Genomic DNA, 23,817 nt, shown 5'->3' on the forward strand with positions numbered 1-23,817 from the left:
TGTAACAGAGTGTTTCTACAGTACATTGCAGTATTGATACTTTTACTTAAGTAAAAAAAAATGGAGTACTTTTTCTACACTGATCCCTATTCTGGGCTAGACTCAGAAGTATAATATAAACTAGAGGGCGGACTGCCCCACCCCCAGCTATTTGTTTAAATGGAAGGTGCTCAGTGGCATTTGAAGCATCCGGAAGACCATGGTCCAAGGCTATTGGCTCAGTCTCCCGGATGTACCTCCACTTACGCATTTTATTTTTTTTAATTTGGAAGTGCTGCTGTTGCCAGCAGTTTCTGCCAGCTGTTCCAGCTGTTGGCCAATAGGGCAGGATGGCTTCAGTTTCCCAGCCGTTCTAGGGGCTTGGCTAGACTGGGATAACTTGGCGTCACCAGGGAGTTAATGATTCCCCTCGGCCAGAGGAGTCATAATAACTTCAGGGCCTGTCCATAAACCTGATGCTGCGTAGGTTAGCTCATCTCTAAAATAAAACATGAACATAAATGTGGATGTAGGTTTTTATGCCAACTCGGAGCGCCTGGTGAGAACAGGCTGCTCCATTTGAGCATTTGTTTGGAGGGAACAATAAAATTGTGACACTCAACCGAATATATAACCGGACACTAGTCGGGGAGGCGGGATATATATTATGTAGGGTTTAAATTGTTATATCTGTTAAGATTAAATAGAAAAATAGAGTAAGTTTAACACAAGTAAACTTACTCTTTGGGAGCAGTAATTGGTGTGCGGACTCTTATTTTTCTATTTGTACATTATTCTGTAGTCCAGCACCCAGCCTATATGGCCTTGGATGTGCGATTGTGCGTGCCTTTGGGCTGTTTTGCAGCCTCTTTGTTAATAAATTCTGTTAAGATTGACATGAAATAATATTAATATTTTCTGCAGCAGCTTTGTGTTGGTCTGCATCTCCACCACTACTATGAGTGTCATTATGCACCACTGTGTGCATGGTAACGAAGAGTTATTTGGGAGTTTGGAGCTAAACAATTAGGTCTTGTTCTTCCATATGTTGGCGGGGTGACTCACTGAGCCCAGTGTGGGCCGAGTGGAAGGAATGACAGCCACGCGTGACTATCACATATCAACTCCTCTCCTCCTGCTGTTTTTGGCAGAGCAAAACATGTTGAACAACTCTTGCCAAATCTTTACCCAAGGTGTACTGACTGTAAAATACATCAATTCAAGTTGATGTACATACTTAATACTTTATACTTGCCTTACTGTACAAATCTTGAAAGCTGCAGCGTTCCAGATGATTGAACTAGTCATTTTGGTCAGGCAGTGCTCAGCAGAGCAATGCAGTCCTCAGTGGTGTAAAGTAACTAAGTATATTTACTTAAGTACTGTACTTAAGTAAAATTTTGAGTTATTTGTACTTTACTTGAGTATTTCCAATTTCCAACACTTACTTCTACTCCATTAGTTTCTGTTTGGATCGGCTTTATAACGCCAATTCTCATTGGATAGTTAGTAGGTCAGCGAGGCTTATTGTCGGTATCAGCTAGAGTGCAGGAGTCTATCCCCGTTGCACAATTGAATGTGCTTAAACTGCTGGGAGATGGATAGCTGAGGTGGAGCGCAACACCTACCATCAGCTGCCAGTACTTACCGCACGACTTGCAGCACTGAAGATGTGCTACTCACAAGCTGAGTTGGCGGTGCCCTGGATGGAACCCATGTGGTCGTAAGGCGAGACTGAGCTACCCGGACAGCGGACACACACTCACTGGACAATTACAATCAGTAATTTGATTGAAATGCTTTACCCCAAAGGGAGAGGAAAACTAATTTCTCCCATAGAAAGGTGATGGCATTCATAGCCTACACACCTTGCCCCCTTTTTCTACTCTGTACATATATAATAGTGCCCTATTTTTGTCTGTGCCTAAACTTCTTTGCCTTTTTTTTTTTTACTATTTTTATAATGTTTCAAATATATGATCTACAAGCTCACAGCGTGTCAATGTAGTTAAACTATTTTAAAATGTTTTCAAAAAAAAAATAGGGCACATGGAGCTTGTTGATCTATTGTTGAAATATTTAAAAATGTTTTTCAAAATAGTCAAAAATGGCAAAAGAGTTTAGAGGTATGGGGTAAGGCACAGCGAAAATAGAGCCTGTAGTGTTTTGTATTTGTTCATGCTCGTTTCATGCGTGTTCCTTTATGTCATCAGTAAATGCCAATGAATTTTGCTACTTCTGCGGTTCATTTAGGGGCTGGCTAGGAGTGGTCGAATTAAGGAAAGGTTTAAAAACACAAATGCATCATCATAAAACATGAGCAGACTCTTAAACCAATAAGCCCTGATGTTTTGAACTACTATTTTTGATAGCCATCTGGGGTATAATTTATGTCAAATTGAATATGTATGATATAAATTCATAAATATACAGTAGTCCTATATCGTTTTTCCACTGAGAAAAACACTGAAAGATTCAACAGTTGTTTGATGTCGCAGACACATTTCTTTGATCTGTATTGCCAGCATCTTTTCTCTGTTTTTCCCTGTGCACGTGCACTTATTTTCTCATTCATCCCTTGTCTCTCGTTTACCTTCTTCTCTCATTACCTCAAGGAAACACTGAACTATTGTTTACCTCGGAATGTCCCGGGAAAGTTGGTGCCCAAATAATGTGCTTCTCCAACCTGCCTTTTAGCTATTTTGTTCTACCATGATTCGGGCCAGTGTTCATTCCGTCGACTAAAAGGTATGACAAAATATTTGTCGACTACCTTTTTTTTACTGACGACAAAGAAAAAAGAGCTTAAAACTAAGCTATGATTACTAAAACTAAGACTACATATATTGGCAATTTGGTCAACAAATAAAAACTTGACTAAAACTAAGCCAACTCCTTTTATGCTCTGAAAATAGCAGATCTACAAAATCACAACGTGTCGCAGCAGGTTGCTTGTAGTTGCTATTTTCAGCATGAAGAACCAAGTGTAAAATCAGGCATTGTGACGCCATCAAGGCCCGAAAACATACATTTTAGTCGATAAAATCAACTGTAGATTTAGTTGACTAAAACTAAAACATTTCAGATGACTGAAATATGTCTAAAACTAATTCAAACGACTATGACTATGTCAAAATGAACACTGCTGTATTCCGTGTCAAACAATTCTCTGCAAAGGAAACCCGGGTTTATGGATCTAAATCAGGGGTCTTCAACGTTTTCAGGCCGGGGACCCCCAAACTGATGGGGAGATGGAGCAGGGACCCCCTACCACCTCGTAGGGTGGGGGGGTCGGGGCTACGACATATTTTTTATTTTAAACATGTACAAGTTACTGCGAGCAGGGTGGGCCGTACCACTACCATTTCTAAACATATTACGTATTAACTGAGAACCAATGTCAATAATATCAACAATCTGTCAATTGCATAGTAATCATGTATTCAAGCTATTCAAAATGGATAGAATCATGATTTATTCTTTAACATAAATGTGGAAAGATTGCAAAAAAAAAGAAAAGAAAATGAAATATTTATTTTTTATTTTTTTAACCAATAATTTCGCGGACCCCCTGCAGTACCTCCGCGGACCCCCTAGGGGTCGCGGACCCCCTGTTGAAGACCCCTGATCTAAATGAAAGGGGGCTTCTCTTTCACAACATTACCCTCTTTCTCACACACTTAGGAAACCAAACACTGTTATGCAAGACAGGTTCAGAAGTTCATCTGGAGAAAAAAACGTGACTTTTCTTCTTTTCAAGATTTCTGTCACATGGCGGGAAAGAGCAGATCAGAGCGTTGAGCAATCAGAAGAATGAATGGGGTGAGCGTTTTGCTATGTTCTTTGGTCATAGACAGAAGACGGTCTATGACTAAAGAACAGAGCAGCGACTGTGTGCCCGCTTGGGTGATAAAATGACATCACATCAAAGGAATCTCCACAATGTTTGAAATGAAACCTGTAAGGCATCTTTCTGCCTTTCATACAGTTTTACAGGGATGGCCGGCTCCAAATGGTAAACAAGGACTGTGTAATAATGAGCACCAAATAGTAGTATTTAAGTAGCTTTACTCTACTCAAGCTTTTGTGTGCACCGACTGCACCCCAGACAATTTTTATTAGTTGCTTCTTGGCTCATAAATGTTTATTATATCTATTGTATATAAACCCTTTGAACCATGTAAGACTCATTGAAATACAGATCCCTGGTTCTGGTTACTGATTTTGTCCTTTTAATTATTGAGGGGGCCTGGCTGTTTCAATTAATTATGTTTAAATATACCGGTAATTTTCTTTTTTGAAAAATAAATGCAATTAGTTCAAATAAGATGAATGAAAAGCGTAATTGAAAAAAAAAAGCAGCATGGATTTGACGGGTGTGTCTGATAAAATGAACATTGAAAATCTAAAGATTAAATCAAGCAAAAAAAAAACTGACGCAAAAAAAAGTTTTAAATCTATTTAATGACCATGCCAGCCCTATGTCATTATTTGAGGATTCCACAACCACTACTAATTAAATTATTATAATTTTTTAACTCTTTGTGTTATGCTACTTTAGCCTGCAAATGTACGCCATGTGTTATTTGCCTCGAACCCCCCCCACCCCCCACTCCGAGACACACACACACGGGCCAATGAGTACAATTTAAACAGGTCACTGATTGACAGGTAGATGAGGTCCCACCCATTATGAGGCGTTGAGGTCTCATTTCCTATTTCACCGCCTCGTTATTTTAACGTTTCCATTCGTGTTGACATGTCGTCATTTGCTCGCTGCTAGCTTCGCGGCCACACATGCAGCCGAGGCCAGGCAGCCATCACAGCATCTCCAAGTTTAGCTTTGTTGTACCGAGTACTGTGTGTAAACACACTGCACAACCATCACATGTGCACACACATCACGCACGCACGCACGCACACACACACACACACACTCACACTTATTTTTCTTTCAACACACACGCGGGGCACATAACAGTAGCATGTGCATACACGTCTTCTTTTGTCAATCATCATACTGTCTTATTTGCTTGGCTGTGTTGTTCTCCTCTCTCGCAAAATGTGTGTGTGTGTGTGTGTGTGTGTGTGTGTGTGTGTGTGTGTGTGTGTGTGTGTGTGTGTGTGTGTGTGTGTGTGTGTGTGTGTGTGTGTGTGTGTGTGTGTGTGTGTGTGTGTGTGTGTGTGTGTGTGTGTGTGTGTGTGTGTGTGTGTGTGTGAATGGGGGGAGGGCTTACATACAATGAGGAGTGCTGGCACGGAGAGAGGATTATTGGAGCAGGGCATGTAAACAAGGATGTACTTGTATAACCTTCAAATTAGGAGGCTCTCGTGCCTCCCACAATGCACCTGCACACCAACATTCCAGATAAATAATAGTGTACGTGAAATGAGCCCCCGGGGCAATATTACGATCATCTCTAGTTCACTCACAGACATTTGCTGCAGGACCATTCTGATTCATTTGAAAATGAAACTCTCTCTCTCGTATGAGGATAAGGTACAGAGGTGATGGTCACGAGACTATGAGGTGAATGAGTCTCTGCGGTATTTATGAGTCTATGAGGTATTTATGAGTATTACGACACGGACATGCTTTCTATTTATCGCCCTCCTCGCCTCTTTCCCAGTCTGTGTCTGTATGCCCATCCTAGAAAGTACAGTATAGGCTCACACAGATCAGCTATTAGGCTGCAGTAAAAAAAAGTAAATTTATTTTTTGTCAGGAAATGGAAAAATACATGTTTTTAGAACAACACAATACTGCCTCATCAAAGTTGGCATGGTGACTTCATACATGGTCAGATACTTAAATGTCTTATCATCACATACCTACTTGATATACAATATATATTTTATTGAGAAAGAAAAAAGCAGGGGCGCTACAGGTATCCCTCAAACCACCGGTGCTCATGAAAGGGAATACAATGAGCAAAAAAAGAGGACAAAATGTGCCACAGAGGCACAAAAATCCAGGTCCAGGCACTCAGGTGGATTTAACAATAAAAGGCCTTTATTAATTCACGGGCTAGAGCATTAAAATAATACACCAACGCGTTTCGGCAAACGCCTTCTTCAGGGTGTTACTGGTGTTATATATTTTATTGAGTCTGACTTTTACTTTCGTAGATATGAAAGTAAAAGTCAGACCCGATAAAATACATCTATGATAGTCTTCTTGAGCCAAGGCTAACAGAGACGTAAACGGTGTTCAATAGCATTGATCTATTGAACAAATATGAGGAAAAGGTGGCTAGTTTCCCCCCCACGGTGACCATTATGTGGCACCAGCCTCATACAGGCAGCAGGGTTGTCTGTGGGTGACGGGTCCCTGTCTTCTGGAGGCATGGGGGTGAAATACGGTCATGTTGGCGTTTCTGTTGACATTACAGTACCATGCAACACCTCATTAAACATGAAAGCACGAACATCAGCGATAGGTGTGTGCGCGCACGTGTGTGTGTGTGTGGGTGAGTCAACTGAATCTAGATGTAGCAGGAATCAGTTGCATGCCTCAGAGCAGTAGTAAGAGGAAGTACACACACACACACACACACACACACACACACACACACACACACACACACACACACACACACACACACACACACACACACAGAGCTTTACAACAGATAAGGAATAGCTGCTCAGCTTATGCTACTCTGTTGACTCACTAGTAAAACAAAAGGTCATTCTCTTGCCGTTCAAAACTGAGCAAGGATGATTCCCTCCATAGGGTCCTTCATAGGGTCCTTCATAGGGTCCTTCATAGGGTCCTCCTTCCCCTCAAGGGAGATCAAGGAACGGATTTATCTTTGCCCGATCCGTTATTTAACCTTTGGTGGTTAAGAGAAGAAACGAGTGGCCTCAGATGAGATCGGTATCGGTTACCGTGAAAACGAGGGGAAATGAACGCATTCAGAGATCTCTTACTGTAAGGCGTACATATGGCTTGACTTGGTCTACAACTCCCCGGAAAATATGGTCTCTCGTTTCAATCTAAAAACTCTGAAAGGGGAACAGTCTTCATAGCCAGATAAAGCGCAAAGCTAACTGTAAAGTTTTTTTGTAAATTTTTTTATTTATGTTTTAGCAGGTTGTGTCTGCAACGTTTTTGCAACGCTAAACAATTTGTCATGTCTCAAGATCCCCTGAAAATTAGAAGTTGGCTTTATTCCACCCATCTTCTCTAATTAAAAGGGGTTTAAGATACATAAAGAAATGTATCTTAAACGTCAGCCTTACAGCCTAGTAATCTGGCAGATTCCTGATGATTTTATTTTATTTTATTATTGCAGCCTTTCATCTCCAACCCTGTGACTAAAATCTTTCATTCCTGCTCACAAAGATATTAGGGGGCTGAGAGTATACAGTACACTTGGCGTTGTTTTTTTCTGTTTGCTTTACACTTTCATACGTGTTTTTAATGCTCTTTCTACTGTGGCAATGAAGTGCAACTTCAGAGAAACATTTCCGTTTTTTTGTCTTAATACCTGAGTGTCTACAGTACATCAGTCATGAGTTTTGAAATGTTTTGATTTCATGTCGGAAACAAATCCCTTCGATATCAGTGAGATGACGAGATTTGCTGACAAGCCAATTTAGAATGTAAATATGCATCACTCAAGCTCAATTCTATCCAATTCTACATTTATACTGTTGTGACAGAAACTAAGCAACAACTGCCAAACAAATAAAATATATAGGATAAGCTATATTATACATAGGTGCTTTGTGAAACAGCACTGTAGGCCTGTGTGATCTGATTTGCTCTTATAGGTCCCCACCAAAACTTGGTTGCCTTTTTTAAATCTGTTTTTATATGAGTTTTACTTACTTAATTACTACTTATTATTAGTACCAGGAGTTGAGTCACAATTTCCTGCCTCGTTTAGTGGTTAACTTCATTTGTCATGGATTCTATATGTGAAGATCTGATCATTAGAAACTGTTCACACACATGAAAAATACAAAAACACTTTTGGTTTTAATCACTTTAAACAATATGTAATACTTAAACAAAAATTATAATGACAATATCGATGTTGAGGTATATGGTCAAAATATTGTTCAGGCGTTGACACTAAGGCTTGCCCACCTGCCCCTGGCAGGTAAATACAACTTTTGGGCAGGTGAAGTTTGCTTTCAGGTTGCCTGACCGGGCAAGTGCTCATTTGAGAGGGGACATAACCGTCTATAAACACAACACGAGATATCTGTCTAAACACCTGAACGTGGCCAGCGTGTGCTCTGTCTTCTGGTCTGTGGAATGTAAAACAAGAGCACTATTTGCCTATAATGAGCTGTTATACTGCTGCTACACTTAAAAATATAACATAACAAGTGTTAAATCATAGCTACAGTATGTAGGTATTTGGATTTGGAGGTATTGACGTATGACATTTTTTTATCGCACCGCCCCAGAAAGTAAAGAAATAAGTGTTATATTGAGCGGTAATTAAAATCTCACCTATCATTTTATAATGGATGATTTACTTTCGGGCAAGTGGGCATGACCTTTGGGCAAGTAGAACATGACCTGTACTTGCCTGAACGGCAAGTGCCTCTGAGACCACCTTATTGTCAACCCCTGTTGTTGTTGGTTTTGTCGCCCAGCTCGAGTCGGTAGGCGTGCTTGTTGCTTGCGTCGTCTGCACCCAGAAGTCATGAGGAGGACTGCCCAGTGCCGGATTTATATGACATGAGGCCCCTGGGCAAGGGGAAATAAAGAGGCCCTTGTGCGCGCGCGAAGTACCGCACACGTACCGCGCACGCGAAGTACCGGATACATAGAGTGGACGGGCTTTAGACTGCACTAAGCTTTCAGAGCAACTACATGCAGTGCGGCGAGCAGAGCAGAAGCTCTCAATGTTATTACCATAATAAAACAAAATGTACAGAAACTAAACACAAATATCACTTTATTTGGATAGCAATACTTTAAAATGTCATCATTAACTCATTCAGGGTCTTTTCAAAATGGCTTCCAAGTTCCACACCGCCTCCCTCTCCATAGACTTCCATGTAATTAATTGTGCACGGATCATGCACGCCCATGCCTAGATCATGCACCACATGTGTGCACACTGTTCACAGCTTTCAAACAAAAAAATCCGAATGGAAATCCGTTCAGGCATTCATGAGCTAGCAGCCATTATGTTTTCTTGAAATGTAAACAAACATGGCTGCCATGTTTGAAAGATGGGGTTGGTATGGGGGTTAAACATGGAATTTCGCGATCATGCCTACTACATTTTTTGGGGTCCAAAAAATATTTTTTGAAAAAAAAAGTTTTTTTTTTTTTTTTTTTGGAGGCCCCCCACCCCCCTGAGGCCCCTGGGCACGTGCCCACCCTTGCCCAATGGTAAATCCGGCCCTGGGACTGCCTCTTAAAAGTGTTTGCTCGTAGAGGGTCAGGGATGCCAGGGGACTGCAACCTTTTTAGGGCCCTTTTTTTGTTGTGAGAAAAGGAACCACTGCCAGAACCCACATCCCGTTTTACTTTCACTTAACGGGGAAACATGACTGTAAATCCTCTAGTGATTCAACCACCACAGTGACCACAGGCTAGTTTAACCAGAGTGACCTCAGGTGTACGATTACAAGGGACAGGGCTGTGAATTAGCCTCTGGGGAACAGTTATATCTACCCACACATGATGCTGTGATGTGATGACTGTGATGCAAACTAGGGTCTAGTCGTCACCAGTGGTGGAAAAAGTATGCACGTGTTTTGTAAAAGTATCAATACTGCAATGTAGAAATACTCTGTTACAAGTAAAAGTCTGGAATTCAAAATGTAATAGAGTAAAAAAAAATGCAACAGTACCAAAAATAGAAAGTACCCATTTTGGAGAATGTCCCGTTTCACAAGTTTTCAAATGTGTAAAATGTCGAATAATACTTTGAAAATAGCCATATATATTATAATAATGTAGTTTTGTAATAATAATTTAAATGTACAAAGTAACTAGTAACTAAATATTTCAAATAATTGTAGTGGATTAAAGGTGTAACATTTGCCTCTTAAAGTGTAGTGTAGTCGAAGTAAAAGTATTGAAAATCGGTATCAACTTAAGTACAGTACTTGAATAAATGTGCTTATTTACTTTAGACCACTGCTAGTCACCCGTCCATTCATGCTATTGTTGCCATTGCTGAGCACATAACTGTGGTGGATGAGTGGCTCGTGAAAAGGCCATGAATCAGCAGGGGTTAAGTGAGCAACACTGCAGACTGAAAGCGCACATTGTTGTCCGAACTAGTCTTGAGAACTATGGCCTTAAGGTTCTCTGGGAGCCACAAACGGTCAATGTGACAATACTGTGGAGATTGAAAAGATTTGTAGACACTAGGCGACACTGTCCAAAGTAGCCCACATGTCGTCACTGTTGGGCAGAAACCTTGTATCTCCAAGTTTTCCAAGCCCTGCTTCATCATATAAGACTATCGCACAAAACTAGTGACAATAGCAGATCTACAAGAACACAACTCCTTGCAGTGCAAGGCATTGTGTGCTTGTAGTTCAGCTGTTTTTACAATTTTAAATCATTTTAAAAATTATAAATACGAAACGAACAGTTTTGGATATACAAGGTTTCCAACCCGTCAACAACAATGTATTCCATGTTCCCGTTGTCATGGGACGCCCTGAACAACTACCAGAACATACATTCAGTGTACGGCTGCTATCAGCAGACAGGCTAGACATTTCATAGGTGATTATCTGGAAAAGATCATTCTGTTGGTGGTGAAGTTTTGTAACGTTGATGAAGATGAACCGAGAGAGTTTTTCTTTATCTAATGTGACTGAACACAGCTGAGCTGAGGGCTAGTCATTGATTTTTTTTTTTTTTTTTTTCATTTTCATTTTTTCATTTCATCTGAAAGCTGGGAATCATAGCTACAAAATGATATATTGGTTGTGAAGATTGACCCAACAGTTTTGTAGATATGGCTTATAGAGTTATGCCATGCAGAAATACTAGATCTGAGAAATTCAGCCTTTTAGATGAAATGTAACCTGCAAAATGTTCGGATTCTCTTCACATTCATTAAAAAAAAGTCTTATTTACATGCAGAGTCAAGCTCTGGCGTTTAAGTGAAATGTAGCCTGATATTTATGAAATGCTTTTGTGGCTTTATCACATTTTAGGAAAAAAAAAAAAAAGGTTATTTCAGGGCTGGTCTAAAGCTGTGCTTTCCGAAATGACTGCCCCTCTGCTATGCTGGGACACTAATGATAATGAGACGAGGACAAAGCCTTTCTGAAAATAACCATCTGTAATGGTACGACGCTCACCACATGACCAGGAAGCCACGACCGCCCACCCACCAGCGTGAAAATGTATTTGTCAGCCATGACAATTTGTGACCCGCTAATAATAGATCATCCATTTTCTTCACTTTAATGTCCTCTTGTCCCTCCTCCTTCTGAGAGCCTACACTGTGTCCCCTCTGCAGTAGTGGAAAGTACTCAAGTACTGTACTTAAGTAGATACTTTTAGTTATACTCCACTACATCTCGGATCCAAATACTGTACTTTTTACTGTACTATAATTATTTGAAAACTTTAGTTACTAGTTACTTTTATATTTTGATTATTATTACAAAACAATAAACATACTAACCACTTCAGCCCTAATACATTTCGGCCATTTGAAAACTTGTGAAAAGGGACTACATAATGAGTACTGTCTACTTTTGTTGATTTGAGTGCATTTTGACCCCAATACTTTTGTCCTTTTACTCAAGCACATTTTGAACTCCGGACTTTTACTTGTAACCGAGTATCTCTACATATTCATACTTTTACTTAAGTAAACAAAATGTGAGTACTTTTTTTCCCACCTCTGTCCCTCCTCCTTGGATCCTTCCAACTCCCTGGAGGCAGTTTGTATCTCTCCTCCTCTCTCTCTCTCCTCAACAAGACATTAATGAAGTCATCCTCATATGATTAAGGACAGCGCGTCTCCACTTACTGTGCTTGTTGGGCAGACAAAAGTCTGATTATCCCACTACAGACTGCAGCACTAATGGGATCTCACCAGAGATGCCTGTGTCTTTATTTATTTTTTACTATAATGCATGTCCTTGGAGAGAGATCAATGTGATTAATGTGAGAGTGAATGAAGCACTCCTATCTTCCGTCTTAAATTGCCATTTTCTAATGAGATCCTGCATATAATATGACCTCCTAAATCATATGGTTAGTTAATTAGTGTATCCTTGCTGGGCCGCTATCCAGCCAGGAGCAGAGAGGATGCACTTCTCACTGGCTTGTGTAGTTTTCTAAACATCAAAACTACACAAAACCATCCAAGTTTGTTGTGACGGACACATAATTACATTTCTGATAAGAAGCCGGACTCGTTGCAAATTGCTAAAATCACTGTTGGAGCTACAGTTTGTGTTGGAGATTTAGAGATAAAGAGTTTGGCCACGGATAGTGGGTTATTTGTGTTTGCATTTTGTTTAGTTGGATGTCTGTTTTAAGATGTTTAATTTAGGTTTCATTGTAGTAGGGCGTGTGTGTGTGCGTGCGTGCGTGGTGATACTCATCACGTGATTGCTCTCGAGAGGCCATTACGATGTAGGATAAGAAAAAAGGAAACTCATATGAATGACGACATGACAAACTCGGATGTAATTGGACAAATCAGATTTATCTCTCCAAATTCTCAATGAAAGCTAGGGAACTGCAATCTTTAGTATTGTGTAATTGAGGAAGCAGTCTCTGGGGAGGGAAGTAAGAGTGTGTGTGTGTGTGTGTGTGTGTGTGTGTGTGTGTGTGTGTGTGTGCGTGTGTGTGCGTGTGTGTGTGTGCGTGCGTGTGCGTGCGCGTGCGCCAAATAATTACATTGGTTGAGTTGCTATAGCACTAATGCTGCACAAAGAACCTGGTTCTTCAGAGGATCAGTGTGGGCAACTCTAATGGCATTATAGCAACCTTACACAAAGGTGCTATATTGCACCAAAAGAGGTTACCTTATGATTACAAGCCAAAGAACCATGTTTAGTGCTATGTAGCACATTTGTGTTTAGAGTATACTCTGATCCTGGTTGGAAGTTGTATAATTTTATTAACATTTTTCATTTGTGTTAGTTTGTTTGTTTAAAAATGTGCATCTTGTTTTGTAATGCATCCTTTTAGGAGCAGCTGCTTTTTTATATATGACTTTCAAACTATTTTTGACTTTCATAGCTGTGTGAAATATTCATATATGGCTTGTAACCACACTTAAAGGCTACTAAAAGCCAGCAGAATCAAATATCTTTTAATTTGGTTGTTAATTAAAAATTGTTAACTCTTGCCATCAATGTTTATTCACAGAAAAAAAACGTAAGACTTGAGGAAATGAAGCGTTTCCTGCAGACCGGAGGAGCTCCTCATGAAAACAAAACAGCAGCCCTGTAGCTTTGCTCTGTCCTGCTCTGAAGGTCTATAGTCTAGACTCTAGACTCTAGACCACTGTTTCCCAAACTCATTTTGGGTCGCGACTCGCGAACCAATTTTTTATTGGTCGCAAGTAAATATCCCTTTATGGATTGATTTGTTTCCTAATTTTTTGTCGCCACACGGACCACCATTTGATGAGATGTAATCTCCCAAACCCTAGAATATTGTATTATCGTTGGATAGGATTTTGTTCACATTTCCATGCTGTATGATGCTGTTGATGTGGTACCATAGGAGAGATGAGAGGCAAACTTTGGATCAAAATAACAATTCTTCTGCATTCTCTAATTGTTTAGACTTCTTGTAAATTAAGGCATGCAGATGTTTAACAACAATTTAGCGTAAAACTCAAGAATTAAAGATCTAGGGTCCACTCCCCGGACCGCTGGTTGAAAAGCACTCTTGTATCCAATTGTGTTGCAGATTCAACTTTTTCTTGGATTTTCTTGGACCCCCCCCCCCCCCACCACCACCACCACTGCTTTAGACAGATTACACCCAAAGCAAACAGGCAGTTCCTCTGGTCTGTCTGTCTGTCTGTCTGTCTGTCTGTCTGTCTGTCTGTCTGTCTGTCCGTCCTTACCTCATTCCCTGGGTTGATGCCCAGACTAGCGTTCAGTGTGGTGGTGGCGGGGGGGCCCTTGTTGTATCCCTTTGTGTGCCAGTGTGACGCAGCAGTTGAAACATAACAGAACAAGGGGTAGCCCCCCTGGCCCGTGGGACTGATGGTACCAGTAACCCCCCAAACACCTCCACCTCCACTCTCTGGCACACTCGGCGGCTCTGGCACGGTTCCACTGACTTTACCCAGGCCTCCGGAGGGTTTTCTGATGACTGATTTTTGAGTTTTTTGCCGGTGCTGTATGTACATGATATACACAGTACCACAATGGAACAAAGTCCATTGCAGATCTTTTCTTTTTTCTTTATGCTTTTATTGATAGAGATAGACAGTAAGTAAGTAAGTAAGGTGACAGGAAATGGAGGAGAGACGGTCAGTGACATGCAGCAAATGTCGGCAGGGATCGGGACTAGAACTCGCGACACGCTGTCAGGCTGCCGGGACCGCTACGCCAGAGGCCCAGGCCCTGCAGGACTTTTCTTGTGTTAACTTTTTAGCCTGACTGTACCTCGCCCTGTTTACATTTCTGACTAATAAAGTAATCAATCAGTCAATCAATCAATGATGGTTTGTTGTAGTTACACATGTTAAGAAAATCATCCCACCTCATTTTTCTACTGATCATGTGTGAAACCCTCTCACAGATGTTGATGGTGACATATCCTCTCCCAATATGCTGTAAAGATTCATTTTCTTATTTTTTTTATTGTTGCTGCTGATGTGGAGGAAGCCAAGCTCGGAAAGAACACACTTTGTTGGTCATAAAAACGTCTTGCTAGAACTACGTATGGTTTTACAGACACCAGGTGGAAGAATACACAGTGTGTGTGTGTGTGGGTGTAAATCAACCTCTCCAGTGTTTTCATGGTTCCAGAGCACTGTTTCCTGCTGGCTTCACACCATGGATGTTGAACGTCAGGCCATTTAACTTGTATACTTGGAATGATCCCCCTGTCTGCCAAGTCTGACCCCGAGTTCCTTTTCCTTCACTTTAAACAGGGTGTTGTGCATATGCTTGTGAGGGGTTTTTATTGGCTGTCCTCTGAAGGAAGGGCTTACTGCTATGTTGAATGATGATCACATATCCTCAACTGAACTGACTGACTTCCCAGCCTGGACCAAGCCGGTTTCGCATTCCAGAGTCAGATGATGGAGTGATGAATACCTATCAAGTCCGCTCTGAATGGCTGTCCAGTTGCTCTGTGGTTTCAATCATTCGTCACCAAACAGCCTCAGGATTTGAGGAAAATCACAGTGATGTGCGATACTATGAACCAGGGACGATCAGAGAGTGTTACAGAGGCAGGGGCTGAAATTTCTAAAGGGCCTTTTGGTGAAAATATTGAAAGTAGCAGACCTCCAATCTCACAACGCCTCGCAGCACGACGCGTTGTGAGCTTGGAGGTCGCCTATTTTCAATACTTGATAACACACTAAACTAAGCATAAAAAAGGCAATACTGGAGATGTGGCGTTATGGCATAGATTTCTACACAGTGAGGGCAATTCTTTCAACATAAGATGATGCATTCATGTTCAGGAGAGTTTGGACAAGGCAATTCTCTTGAATGCTGCCTTCAGGTATGGCATGGAAAGAGGGGCATTTGCATTTCTTTCACCATAGTAAAAACTAAAAACTGCATTCATGGTCTGGAGAAGGCACTTTTTTTTACAGACGGATAAAAGGGCAGGGGCTCAAGCCCCCTTTCATGTCTATGTGTGCATGTGCCTGCTATGAACTTCACTCTGTTTTGTGCGGTTTGACCGTGGCTCTGCCTGTCCCAAAGAGCAGAGACTTATGCATGTTCCTTAGTGGCCCATTGGAATAATGTGTCTGGCCTGGTGACTCACACATGGAGCAGTGAGGTCAGGGCTGTCAGCAAGTTGTTTTCACCCCTTTTCCTGTCAGAAACGGAGTGGCTAATAGTCCAGTAATTTTAGGCCAAAATTAGGCTAAACCTAAAACAAATGAAAACGACCTACCTACCTTCACTTACTATACACTAACTACACTATAAAGGAAAAAATGACTCCCAAAAAGATCTGCTTTAAGTGGGATGTGAGGGGTCAAACTAGGGGTTTTTAATTATTCTGAATCCATTGCAAGCATTTGTTTTGCACGAAAAACATTCCTTGGGCAAGAAATGGCCCCTCAAAATGATGGTTTAGTGATGAGTCATCAATTTTCGCAGTCTTTTGGGGTCCGTTTTTAGCCCAAGGAATGAATTTTTCATGCAAAACAAATGCTTGCAATGGATTCAGAATAATTAAAAACCCCTAGTTTGACCCCTCACATCCCACTTAAAGCAGATTTTTTGGGAGTCATATTTTCCTTTATAGTGTAGTGTATAGTAAGTGAAGGTAGGTAGGTCGTTTTCAAAACTTTGCCCCTGATGGGATTCCTTGGGACTTTTTTTCCTTACTAATGACATAATGAGGATACAGAATCAGTTGAGTTTGCTACTATTGCAATTTGTTTTAGGTTTTTTCATATAATGACTGGACTATAAACCGCTAAAGTGTCTTGTTGTGTCTGCCCTGTCTACTTCATAGGATGCTAAAGAAGTGTCACAACTCACAACGGGTCAGCGTGCAGTAACCATGTGGCTGCAGCACAGGGGTCTACTCCTGGCTTTTTTTTCTTTTGCTTTTTAAAAATATTTAGATAATTAAAACCAGGAACGCATCTGTGTAACCACTTTAACCTTTATTTTATACTTATATACAAACCCATAGCGTATCACTTCATGCCGCGCTAATAGCGCGCTATGAGCTTGTAGATATGCTATTTTTTGAAGAATCCTGAAATTTTTGGCACATCTTTGAATATCATTTTTAACTCAAATATTTACTTCTGTGGGTCCCCCTGGAACAACATATTTTGAGATGGGGGTCGGCAGCCTAATACATATCATTCTGGGTCCTTGACATGAAAAGGTTTGAGCACCACTGATATAGAAACTGATATCGTAGGTTTTTCAGAAATCTGTTTTCTGATTTAGAAGACCTGTTTGGAATCGGCCTCAGGTCTTAATGTCTTAGAGGGGTTGGGTGGATTTTTAGACTTTATTGACAGCGACAATAGACAAGTGCAGAGAGACAGGAAATGCAGTGGGAGAGTAGGGAAGATGACACGGAATCGAACCAGGGACTTGCTGATCAGAGCACTTGCTGCGCCCATTAGCCTCCCTTATGTTTAGCATGGTGTGCTTATCGCCGGCCTTCTCACCACCACGTGCGTGCTATGGCGACAGTTGCTGCCTGCAGCGGCATCGGCGTAAGGGTGTGGACAGGGAGGGGCGTTTCCCCCACCACGTTCCACAGACACAGTACTCGGGGCAGCTCAAAGTGATTCACTGAGGAATTTGTTTACTTGTGGCGGAGCTACAAATAACTGCGGGGTTTATGCAGGGCGAACAACTACTTCCCCTCCAGGCAGCCATACAACATAAACAGAGTCGCGAGGGGAAATACTGGACCGTCTTATTAAAGCACAACCACTACACATGTTCCACTGGGACCACATGGGTCCCATTACTCACTGGGGAGCGTTTTCCATCAGGGATTCTTCTGGCCCTGACTGAGCTCCATCAGCCGTTCTCTGTCTGACTCTGATATGTGTTATTAATCCATTAAGACTGCGACTCTGCCGCCCGCCGGCCTACTGGTCTGTGTGTCACTCCTCATCTCTCCAAACATTTCCTGTCAGTCTACTGTCCTATCAATAAAGGCATAAAAAGCCCCCCCCCAAAAAAACAAGTGTTTAAGACTGCGACTCTGTGAGGACTGGATTCTACACGTCTTCTACATCCCAACAGTTTTCTAAAAAAAAAAAAAAAAAAAAAAACTACGTTCTAGGTTCCCAAACATTTTCATGTCAGGGGCCACCCCAATTTAAATGTATTTGACCACGGACGCCCATCTCAAAATGTTTTGTTCCAGGGACACCTCCAGAAGCAAAGATTTGAGTTGAACCATCTTTTCTCAAAAGAATAGCAGGTTTACAAGGTCATAGTGCAGCACGAAGTGACGCGCTATGAGCTTGTATAATAACACTGGGTTAATTACGTCAGTCTGATGCTGTTTGTAATTAGGAGAGGTGTTGAAGAGCTTTGCTCCATTCCAACTAACTTGGTCTTTGGCACCGATCCAAAGTTGTCAGGCCCTTAAATGTATTATCCTCTCCTGTCCCGAAGCCCCTCCACTGGCCTCCAGGGCTTGCCTGATGTTTTTTTGCACTAAATTATGAACACCATGATGGATTACATTACATTGAATTAAGTGTTGACACTAAGGTCTCAGTGGCACTTGCCCGCTTGGCAACTGCAGGTCATGTTCTTCTTGGCCAAAGGTCATGCCCGAAAAGTAAACTGTGATAGTTAAAATTTGAATCACCGTTCATTTTAACACTTAAAACACTTTTACTTTACTTGCGAATTCTATGGCTGTGCGATATGAACATACTTGAATATTTATGCTGTGAATATCTCAATAGCTCTACAATATGACTTATTTTATATTCCACAGACATCTTGTGTTGTGTTTATAGTGAACTAAAGACGGTTGCTTCTCCACTCAAACGCAGGTTGCCCGTCGTGCTGTGGAATGAACTCCCCATTGCAATTAGAACTGCAGACTCACTCCCCATCTTCTGCCGTAGTCTGAAGACTCACCTCTTCAGTCTGAAGTCTGAAGACTCACCTCTTCAGACTCCACCTAAGCCCATAGCACTTACTGTAGCACCTGCCTTCCCTCGCCATACAGGCTTATGCAAAAGCTAAAATGTAATTTAGATCGCATTTTTATATAGACTGATGCCAGGCCATTTTCGACTTGGAGTTCCATCCTTGGACTTGGAGTTCCATCCTACCTTGTGTATAGCTTCGATGTTGATGTTTTTGATTGTTTTGATTTTATTTGAATAGGTTCTGGATCTACCTGCGTTTTTAGATCACTATTTCTATGCATTTGATGTATTACCTTGCGCTGTCCTTGCCCATTGTAAATCGTTCTGGATTAAGAGCATCTGCTAAATGCCTAAATTGTAATTGTAAATTGAAAGCAAACTCAACCTGCCCGAACGTTTTATCTACTTGCCACGGGCAGTCGGGCAACCGTTAGTGTCAACCCATGAAACTACATTGCATTTACTCATCATCATTAGTTATTTCCCACAGTGTGTAATTGGTCTCATTCTAATCCACTATTCCTCTTATCCCTTCCTGCAGGCCTTTGGGAACGCAAAGACGGCCCACAACAACAACTCGAGTCGTTTTGGCAAGTTCATACAAGTCAACTATCAGGAGAGTGGCACCGTCAGAGGGTAAGAAGAACACTGGCTTAACAGGATCCCTGGATAATGAGCCAAATATGCCATAATGCATTATAATTCATCTCTATAACAAAAATATTAAATTTTTTACACCTTAAATCAGGGGTCTTCAACGTTTTCAGGCCAAGGACCCATTAGCAGAGAGAGAGAGAGAGATGAAGCAGGGACCCCCTCTACCTATTGTATAAATGTGTGATGGAGATGCTCATCGATTTCATAGATAGATTCATAGACTTGTTTGACACTTAACCACTTAAAATCATAAATCGTTGTTACTGACCTAAACCTGACCTTTCACTCTATACTTGTTCTGCTCTTTTTTACCTATACACCAAACCTATTTGCCAAAAATAGCCGATCTACAAGCTTTTAGATCTGCTATTTTCGTCTGAAGTTCTCCTCTGAGTATTCATGGGTTGCATTTGTAGTCCTACACCAGCCATTTTGAGGACCAAAACAGGTGTTTTGATTAAAGTAGAACATTGGTTCTATGCCAATCAGACAAATTGAACACCTGTGTTGGTCCTCAATATGGCCGGTTTAGGACTACAAATGCAACCCATGAATAGGGATGCGAGGGTTCAATTGTCCATTTAAAATAATTATCCTATCACACAAGGATTTGGTGGCCCCGCTGCAGTAACTCTGAGGACCCCCTAGGGGTCCCGGACCCCCTGTTGAAGACCCCTGCCATAATACATTATAATTCTCCTCTATAACTAAAATACGACATTTTAAACACCTTAAATATTTGATTTATTTTAGAAATAGCTAATCCCTTTCACTCAATAGGGCCAATGCCCGTCACAAGTTGATGATGTCATTTGTCCACCCAGCCCTATGGTATTTATGGAATGTATGTGATAAAATAAAAATAATACTTCCTAAGGTTAATATGAACATCACATCAATATTTTAAATATTATGTTATTTGCATTGGTACATACAAACATAATATATTGATAATATTTCTGATGAATTTGAATCTTAAAAAAAATAATAATAATGGACAAACAATATTTCATTAGTGTGTGTGTGTGTGTGTGTGTGTGTGCGTGTGCGTGTGCGTGTGCGTGTGCGCGTGTGTGTTTGTGTGTCTCAGGGAGGGCCCTGGGCCCGATCATTTTTTATGACCATAATACATGTGTATGCTATATTGTATGTATGTACTAGTAGTGTGTGTATTATTATATATGTGTTTTTCCCCTTGCAGAGCGTATGTGGAGAAGTACCTTTTGGAGAAGTCCAGGCTGGTGTACCAGGAGCACAATGAACGGTACTGTTCCTACTGTATTACCAGTTACACAGTACTCTACTGTAGATCTGTTCCTACTGTATTACCAGTTACACAGTACTCTACTGTAGATCTGTTCCTACTGTATTACCAGTTACACAGTACTCTACTGTAGATCTGTTCCTACTGTATTACCAGTTACAAAGTACTCTACTGTAGATCAGTTCCTACTGTATTACCAGTTACACAGTACTCTACTGTAGATCAGTTCCTACTGTATTACCAGTTACACAGTACTCTACTGTAGATCCCACTTGAAGACATCAACCCATTAAGACCGGAACCACTTTAACCATTATTTTATGCTTTAACTATTTACAAGCTCACAGCGCGGCAGCTTATAGATCTTTTTTTCTTTTTTTTCTTTCTTTTTTTTGCGAACATTTGTAACTCAAATATTTGCTTCTGGGGGGTGCCCTGGAACAGCATATTTTGTGATGGGGGTCCGCGGCCAAATACATGTAATTTTGGGGGTCCTTGACATGAAAAAGTTTGAGAACCAATGATTTAGAAGAAGGATTTAGAATTAGAAGACAAAATATTCAAAGACTTGCACAAAATATTCAAATTTTTCAAAAATAGCAGTGCCACGCTGTGAGCTTGTATACCTGCTATTTTTTTATAGTTAATAATGCGTTCCAGGTCTTAATGAAAAAAGAAAAAAATATATATACATTATGTTATGGTTATCCAAGCTTGACATAGTACCTCAGCCAAACAAGTCATTCGGGTTGGGATCCTTTAGGATTTTAACTATTGAAGTTCCTTAACGATTCTGATTCCTTAAAGAGGTGGTGCCATAGTTTAGTACTTTTTCAGTTTTCCATGTGTCTAGGAGGTTGAAAGTACTTCATTAGACCCCCTGGTGTGGTTTTTATGAGCAATTATGTATTCTCTTGGTATTTGTTTGTTTTCTCTTGGAGGCTGCCATCTTGTGGTCAAAAGTGTCAGTTAAAAAACACAGATACAATTACATCACAGAATCAACTCCTCCCCTAATTACCATTCACCCAACACTGTGGGGTGTGGCTAACTTAGCTGGGTCACCACCCACCATGACATCCATGCATACTTAATGAACTGGGGGTGTGGCCACATAAAAAAAACTATTTTAACTCTTTCTGTATACTTTTTTGGAAAAAATCTTCCTCCTAGTATAATCATAATACCTGATAATCATGTTTTAGAGGGGGGAAAATCATGGCACCACCTCTTTAACGGTTCCCTTTAACCATTCTTATCTGTTGTTACAAATGGACCCTTACAGGTCTGTAACTGAGAGTGTACAAAATAATGAGCATCAGATTTTAAAATGTTTTTTCTTTTGCTACATATATACATACATATTGGCTAATATTTCTGGCTACCAAAAGAATCCATAATACTACGATATATCCTAAAGTAAATTTTTAACCACTTTAAAGTAACCTAAAGTGTACTTGCACAGCTTTATCCGCAAACTCACAATTGCATCCAATCTTGTTCAATGCAAAACTACAATAACATGGTAAACCTGTTGTGTTGAGTTCCCCACATGATAAGATTTCTTTTTTTAAAACTTGTTAAATGGGACATTCTGCATAATGAGTACGTTCAACTTTTGCTACTTTAAGTACATTTTGATACCAACACTTTGGTACTTTTACATGAGTAAATGTTGAATTCCAGCCAGACTTTTACTCTTACCATAGTATTTCTGCATTGCAGTATTGATACTTTTACTTAAGTACAACATGTGCATACTTTTTCCCCCACATGATAACAAGCAGTATTTGGAGCTCGCAGTGAACCAAGTGGGGTTGACACTAATGTGTTGTGCTGGCTGGGCAGTGCGCTGCGGTGAGGGTTAACCTCATTGTGGGGGGCAAGCAGTGGGCCCCCCGTGTTACCCACCACTCTTATTGAGATGGATTGCTGACACTGGCCCGTGTGCGTGCGTGTGTGTGTGTGTGTGTGTGTGTGTGTGTGTGTGTGTGTGCGCGCGTGCGCGCAGGGGCGTCACAAGGGGGGGGGGGAAGTGGGACTGAGTTACTAGGGCCCAAGGTGGAGGGGCCTTAATTATGTTATACTTGTAGATTGCTTGTAGATCTGCTATTTTCAAAAATTTGTGCAAATCTTTGAATATGTTATTTTTAAGAAAACGTTCCCTGGAACTAAATATTTTGAGATGGGTGTCCGTGTCCAAATACATACCATTTTGGGGGGGTCCTTCACATGAAAAAGTTTGAGGACCACTGACATACAGTAGAAACATAGGTTTTTCAAAAAACCTTACAAATTTTCACGATAAAAAAAAAATAGCAGATCTACAAGCTCTGTGAGCTTGTATATCTGCTATTTTTCAATAGCACGAAATAATGCGTTCCCAGTCTAAATGGGTTAAACCCCCTCCCCCCATGAAGAACATTCATGGGGGGCCCGCAGTGAATCCTTGTACTACCCAGGGCCCAGAATTTGCTGCGACACCCCTGTGTGCGCGTGGACGCGCGTGCACGCACTTCCCCCAAAAGAGGGCCGGCCGGCGTGGTCGCACAGCTGCAGTACGCTTTTGACCTCTGACCTTCAAGCAGCAGCTAAATTCTATCAGCTGGAGAGTGAACAGAGAACAGACGCACAAACACACACCATGAACAAGACGAATGAGCCTAATGGTCTTTTCAGTGTTTATGTTTGCCTTGTTTGTACAAACTAAAGCGTTAATGTTTTGTTTTCTCTCTCTTTTTTCCCCCCTCACTGTTGCTATTTTACCACTGTGCATGAACCAATCTTTCTCCCGCTTTTTGGTGGGTCAGAAAAGTTTTTTTTTTCTATAACGGTAAAAAGAGTTGATGTGAATGAAGTACTACGCCAGGCTAACCTTCTGTGGAATTTTCCCTTGTCTTCCAGAAATTACCATGTGTTTTACTACCTGCTGGCAGGAGCAAGTGAAGAGGAAAGAACCTCATTTCACCTCAAGAAGCCTGAAGAATATCATTACCTCAATCAGGTGAGGCCTTGAGCGGCGGTTCAACTTCATGAATTGGTCTGCAACGTTTTTGCAGTGTGCCAGTGATTGCCCTCCCCTGTGTCAGCGTTGGCACCCGTGCCTAAGGTTGCCTACCCCTGATATGTTTTCAAACTTCTTCAGCTCGA

At 41.1% G+C, this 23,817-nt stretch overlaps 1 protein-coding gene across 1 annotated transcript in view; it reads left to right on the top strand.

Moving 5' to 3' along the window:
* The window catches only part of myo9aa (myosin IXAa), a gene marked incomplete at both ends in the record, with an annotated part of 126,610 nt that overhangs the window by 23,957 nt on the left and 78,836 nt on the right, over window positions 1–23,817 (top strand). The window contains 3 exons of the mRNA XM_080730357.1: window positions 19,288–19,382; window positions 20,605–20,667; window positions 23,572–23,671. Of these exons, the coding sequence (XP_080586483.1) occupies window positions 19,288–19,382; window positions 20,605–20,667; window positions 23,572–23,671 (258 nt within the window). The remainder of the gene's footprint in view (window positions 1–19,287; window positions 19,383–20,604; window positions 20,668–23,571; window positions 23,672–23,817) is intronic.

This window comes from Nannobrachium achirus, assembly GCF_963921795.1.
Source record: "Nannobrachium achirus genome assembly, chromosome: 7".
NCBI classification, from domain to species: Eukaryota; Metazoa; Chordata; class Actinopteri; order Myctophiformes; family Myctophidae; genus Nannobrachium; species Nannobrachium achirus.